Genomic DNA, 6,858 nt, shown 5'->3' with positions numbered 1-6,858 from the left:
TAAAGCTCCAGATTTTCAGAATTTGTCTACTCTTGCTGAATTGTGTCAAAAATTGACAGAGACAGGAAAATCAAATATATATCCTTTAATTGATAGATTAATTCGTCTTGTTTTGACTCTTCCTGTGACAACAGCAACAACTGAACGGGCCTTTTCAGCTATGAAGATTATTAAAACAAGGCTTCGAAACAAGATGGAAGATGAATTTTTAGCAGATTGTATGATTGTATATATTGAAAAGGAAATTGCTTCAAAATTCACTTCAGAGATGATAATTGATGATTTTAGTTCCATGAAGCATCGTCGAGCAAGTTTAAAAATATCAAAATCTTAAAGTATGTAGTTGAACATTGACTTTTATATAATATAATTACTTTTTTGATATATATGCTACAAATCATATTTTGTTAATTTTTTGTTATATTTTATATTTAATTGGCCCCCCTCTTATGAAATTTCTGGTTCCGCCACTGGCTGGAAGTATTGACCATTCACCACCATCTTCTGTTCCATTTGAACGAGCATATATTCCTTTCAGATATTTTTTTATCATTTTATCATTCTATTTTTATTATTAAATTTGTATTGAATATTTTGTATGCTATGAAATCTCAATTTTAATTTTATTTTTTTATACGTGATTTTAATTTTATTTTTTTTATATGTGATTTTATTTTTATACAACTTGCTATTATTTTTATAATTAGTTTTATAATTTTCTTTTTTTTATGTTCTTCCCCAACAAATTCATGAAAGTGGCAAGTCCGGAAGAAAATTTAAAGTTGATTGGAATGAACAAAATACTGTTATATTCATGAAAATATGTAAAGAAGAGATGGTGGCTCGAAATAGACCTGGAACACATTTTAACAAAGTTGGTTGGACAAATTTAAAAATAAAATTCTTGAAAGAGACTAGTTTAAATTATGAGTCTAAACAATTTAAAAAAATTTAATATACATTCTTTTAAGTCAAAAAAATTGTATTTTTTGAGTTATTTATCCAAACGTTACAACTTTAAAATAAGTACTTCTATAGTTAAAAATCCAAACACAAAATAACTTATTTATAAGCTACTATTAATAAAAGTCCTTATACTTTAAGTTCCCTTTCCAATAGAACTTATTTAAGTTATTTACCCAAACTGGCCATAATTCCCTTCCTCACGCTCTCTCGCAAACGGGAACCCTAGCAGCCACTCTCTCTCCGAGCTCCAGCAGCCAGCCTATCGCCGCCGTCACCAACGAACTCTTATCCTCAGTCAGCCCAGCGCCGCCTTCACCGACTTCACCGATTTCACCGACGAACTCTTCTCCTTAGCCAGCGTCCAGCCCCTCCGTCACCGATTCTCTTCTCCTGGGTCCCTTTTCCTCGCGTCGCCAGGTCTGCTCGGAGCTGCTGTTGGCGTCGCTGCCTCTGTCATCATCGTCGTCGGCCTCCCTGAACTCGCATCTTTGACGCCAGAGAGAGAGAGAGGGTGTATTCGATCTCCCCTCTCTCTGTTCGAGCTCGCTTTCGTTCCTCCCTGGCCGTCACTTCTCTTCCTCCCTCGCGGCCGTAAGCAAAGCTGCTTCAATTTATGATTTCTTATTTTGTTAATTTTACTGATTCTGAGTTGCTGATTTTTCCCTTTTTGTTCATTTTTGCTTATTTTGTTAAATTTTGATGGATGATGGTTGATGGTGTTTTTGTTAAATTTTATGAAATCAGTAGTGCTACGTTACCAACTTTTTATCTGCCAAAATCTGCCAACTTGAGTTGGGCTGGACATGAAACCCATCTATTAAATAAAGTCACATCTAAGTTAATTATGGTTTAATCCTAATTTATCACGTGTTGGTAATAGTTGGCAGACTCTCTCTTGGTAAAGTATACTTTTCCTTATGAAATAATTGTTATTCTGAGTTGCTCATTTTATGAAAAAAATTTGTGTTTTGAGTTGGGATTGTTGCTGATGCGATTCTGAATTTAGTTTGGATGCTGAGTTTGGATTCTTTGCTTAGTTTTTTTTTTTGGATTCTCTGGCTTTGTATGGCTTTGGATGCTGAGAAATCTTTGGATTCTCAGCTTTTGTTGAATACTTGATTAGTATTGAGAATACAAATGTAATAAAATAAGATTTGCTTCAAAAAAGAGTGAAAGAAGAGCAGTTAGACTCTTGATTACTTAGTTATTTTGTTTCAGGTCAATAGCTTCTATATATATAGTGCAGACCTTGTATTTGGAAGTGTGATTCAATTTTTATTTCAAAATAATATGATCAGTGTGTATTGATTCTCAATAATTTCTCAATTCTAAGTCTTTGATTTCATTTATTTGTTTCTTATATCACAAGAATTTCCCTCTTTTTTTCTTGTGCTCGTCACCATTCTGTTCAGTGTTTATCTAGATTGTTAAGCAATTGAGCTTATTAGAGATTAGAAGTTAATTAAAAATCTTTTATTGTTAATTTTGAATGATAAAATATGAACAAGTTACTATGTGAAATGGTAAAACTTTGAATTTTATTAGTTTAGAAAATATTAAATTTGAATATTTGAGATTGTATATTGAATTTTTAATGATTTCATTGTATATTCGATGACAGATTTGGTTCTCGCAAGTCGCAACCTTGTGCTTTACTGTACCATTTTCGCAAAACAAATCATGAAATAATCAATCTAATAAATACAGAATATATCATTAATTAGAGTATAATTTAATTAATATTCAAATATTTTAGAATATTCTAACATTTATGATTCATTCTTTTCTGCAGAGGCCACAACCTAGAAAGAGAAAATATATATATACTTCACCTCAGCTTCTTGAAAGACGGAAACCCTAATTGTCTTATGACTACGAGAATGAAACACCTTGAATGCGAAGATAATCTTCCAATAGATCTGATTAGAGAAATCTTGCTGAGGCTTCCAGTGAGGCTTCTCCTGCAACTGAAGATCGTATGCCGTTCATGGAACTCCCTAATCTCCAGCCCTGAATTCGCCAACCACCAACTTCAACGCTCAACGCTAACTCAGCCGCCGCCATTGCTGTGTTGGAAGGTACCGAAACGGGCGGGCGACGTCATGCATTGCTCTTCACAATCTCTTATTCTTGATCGCCAGCATCAGCCAACTACATTCGGTTCACATCCGGCTGATGGAAAAGTCATCTGGGGATCTTGTAACGGATTGCTCTGCTTGCTCCAAGGTTATCCCTTTGACACTCTTACTCTTTTGAATCCCAGTACCCGTTCGGTATCCCCATCCGTTCCATTCGAGTGCTCCCACAAGTGCGGGAAGCTTGTTTTTTTTGGCTTTGGCTATGATATTCTACATGACCAGTACAAGTTTGTTATGGGTTGTCGTGGCTCATCTCTTATAACTGATTCCAAGGTGAGATCTGGGGCTATAGTTTTCACTTTTGGTGCAAATCCTTTTTGGAAAACTGTTGATCATCCGGTGTTTCCGTATGATATTCATGGCACAAGTAATGGAATATTTGTGAGCGGCACTCTCAATTGGATTGTGTATGATCCTACTATTAGTACATCTTATGAATTTGAGTGGTTCCTTCTTACCTTCGACTTGGAAACGGAGTTGTTTGGTCGATTGCGTCTGCCTGTTACTAGATCGCGCTATGACTTATCCGAAATGCCTCCCTTGCAACTCCACAATAACTGTCTTTCTGTTTGTTATCCCACTCCGCATAAGCCAATTATTTGCACTCTCTGGATAATGAAGGAGCATGGAGTTGAATCGTCTTGGACTAAATTGCTGGCAATCCCATTCGATGTTGGAATCTCGCCATATGTTTCGGTAGCATCCCTCTATATCTCACAAGATCATAATCTTTTGGCACTAAATCAATCTGATGGCAATTTTTTTGTGTATAATTTACGTCAAAACCAATTAGTTTCTCGTGTGCCTTACGAACATTTTGGGGCATGTTTATTCCTTTGCCAGGAGAGCTTGGTCTCACCATCACATTATTGTGGTCTTAAAACTATTCAAGTTTGATCATCAATAAAATTTTATTATTTTTAATAAATATTTAGTTTTAATCATATTAGATGTATATTAAAATTAGTTATTAATATGAAACAAGTGTAATAACCTCTGTCATACACGTGATAAGATTGAAATTATAATTTTAATTTATTTTGTTAAAATTAATTTGAATTATAATAATTTTATTAAGAGTAAAGTATCGTTTTTGTCCTCAACGTTTGGGGTAAATCCTATTTGTGTCTCTAAACGTTTAAATCGTCCTATTTGTATCCTTAACGTTTGTAAAAGTGATTCAATGTTATCATTTCGTCAATTACACATCATGAACGCTTTAGTTTGAATTTTAAAAATATTTTCTTGAAGTTAGAATACAAATGTTTGGGATAGAATCGATGATCCACTCCGAAAAATAGCTTATTAAAAGTCGAAATTAATTCCTACAACATTTACATAATTCACTTCTAGGGACATAATTGAATCTAAACACAAATAGTGGGTATAATATTAAAATCGAACACATCTAAATAAGACCTAATTGAGAATGAATACATCAAAGTGAGAATGATTGAAAAATATTATCTGATTTGTTAGTATAATTGATAATAGGATAACATTGAATCACTTTTATAAACGTTTAGGATACAAATAGGACGATTTAAACGTTGGGGACTAAAATAGGACTTACCCCAAACGTTGAAGACAAAATCGATACTTTACTCTTTGATTAATAAAAAAGTAACATGTTATGCATTGTTTGTTTTTTTTTAATCCAGTGTTAAGTGTATCTGCAACTGAATCTAATTTCAAATAATGAAATATTACCACTCTATCAAAAGTTGGAATATACCTTTTAAGACTAGTTTTCACCTATGGTTAATCGTACGTTGCGTTATCAAGAATAAAGAGTAAAGATGATCTACGAGTGCTGTTACAAAATTATGGACATTTAAAAGATAACTGCACGATGAATGTGGTATACAGATAAGTTTTTGAGAGCTTATGATGAAACACTAATTTCTAAATCTCTTAATCAAACGGATAAATTGGGATAAGAATAATATTCTCAACTTTTTTTCTGGTTAAAGTCTTGCATTCTATCACATGATTTTTCATTCTTCTAACTTGCATTCTCGTTTCATTGCACAAACCATTAGTTTGGTCTATATTCCGCAGCAATATAGCAGGAGCGCTAACCTTCACTGTCAATTTGTATGGTGGTAGAACTGAACAATTTATTCCATTTAGAATTTTTGGTGAGAAAGCATCTAACTCAAATTCCATATTTTTCTCCTCAGCACACACAAAGTCAGAACTTAAGTAAACTTTTTTTTTTTGTTCAGGTAACCCTGTAATTATCTTATTGTTGACATCAGTGACACAATTCAGAGTTGGTGCAAAAATTGCTCTATTCTTAAAATAATTTTCAATAGATAAATTGGATAACATATCTAGATACACAAAATCAATGAAATCATCCAAAACTATCTCAAAGTTTTTAACTAAAATGTTAGATGGTATATGAATGATCGATTTTTAATTAACTTCTAAGCTCTAATATACTCAATTACTTGATAATCAAAATAAACACTCTAAGAGAATCAGAATTATAGAGTATCAGAATATAATGGTAATGAGCATAAGAAAAAAAAAAGAGAAATTCTTGTGATATAAGAAACAAATAAAGGAATTCAAAGACTTAGAATTGAGAAATTATTGAGAATCAATATATACTACTCATATTATTTTGAACTAAAAGCTGAATTACACTTCCAAATACAAGGTCTGCACTATATATGGAAGTTATTACCGTCGGATATATGGTAAGTTTTTTTTTTTTAATTTTTGTTACTATGTTTGCTAATTATGGCCTGCATCACTTAGACATAAATAATCAAAATTAATTTGGTAATTAACCCACTAAAATTAATATTTGTCATCATCAATTTAATTTAGTTAATTTCTTAACTCAACAAAAATAATAATATATTATTACAAAAAAATAATAAGTAATTTTTTAACTATTTATTTTTATTTAATAGATATATATATTAAAAAATCTATTTCCAAAACAATGAATAAATATTTTTTGGATATTATATTGATTATTTAATCAGGGTCCTAATTGTCCCACCAAGACTATGTAAGAACTTTTAAATATTAATTTATATAAAAATAATTGTATGTAAATTTTTATTTTATTTTAAAAATTGAATTTTTTAAAGAAGATATTATAACTAAAGCTTAACAAAATATTATAATATTGGAAGGGGTTCTGGTATGGCACTATACGGAGCGGAACGTGATGTTCCAGTTCGTTCTGACCATGAAAATATAAATTAAAATATATAAATGGTGCATATTGATATGATGTTGGTTTGAGTGGACACCAAAAGAGAAAATTTACGAAAGACCTGCAACCGGTTGAGATGTTGCCATATATAATAGGTTAGTAGATGTCTTTTGTGTCCAGCTTAGTCTAAAAGTGGGTCTCTGTAGGCGTAAAATTTAGTTTAGCTGAGCCAAGCTGATCTATTATTGCTAGACTTTGTTCTGTTTTCCCTTTTTGGTTATTATTTCTTGGCTTAGTTTGATTGTTCTACGAAGAAGGAATCCAAATTAGGCTGACAAAAATTTATTAAGTGGCGTAATTTTTTTTGAATGAGTTTAAGTAATAATTTTTGTAAAAAAGAAATAGTGATAATTTGTTATCTGAAATTATTATATATTTTGTTATTATGTGAAATTATTATATATTTTATGATAAATTAACAGTAATGAATCTAAAAATTTTAAATCATGAGAGTAAATATGCAACACATATAAAAATAATAAAAAATTATATAAATATATCAAAATATATAAAAAT

General features: G+C 31.4%; 1 protein-coding gene across 1 annotated transcript; it reads left to right on the top strand.

Moving 5' to 3' along the window:
• The first annotated feature begins 1,152 nt into the window (after positions 1-1,152).
• On the top strand, positions 1,153-4,032 carry LOC107477018 (F-box/kelch-repeat protein At3g23880). The gene is made up of 2 exons (XM_016096987.3): positions 1,153-1,557; positions 2,759-4,032. The coding sequence occupies exon 2, from the start codon at positions 2,835-2,837 to the stop codon at positions 3,999-4,001; it is 1,167 nt and encodes a 388-aa protein (XP_015952473.1). The 5' UTR covers positions 1,153-1,557; positions 2,759-2,834; the 3' UTR covers positions 4,002-4,032.
• Positions 4,033-6,858: the final 2,826 nt, after the last annotated feature.

Source organism: Arachis duranensis, unplaced genomic scaffold (assembly GCF_000817695.3).
Source record: "Arachis duranensis cultivar V14167 unplaced genomic scaffold, aradu.V14167.gnm2.J7QH unplaced_Scaffold_165934, whole genome shotgun sequence".
Taxonomy (NCBI): Eukaryota; Viridiplantae; Streptophyta; class Magnoliopsida; order Fabales; family Fabaceae; genus Arachis; species Arachis duranensis.
This window is presented reverse-complemented; position numbering and strand designations above follow the sequence as displayed.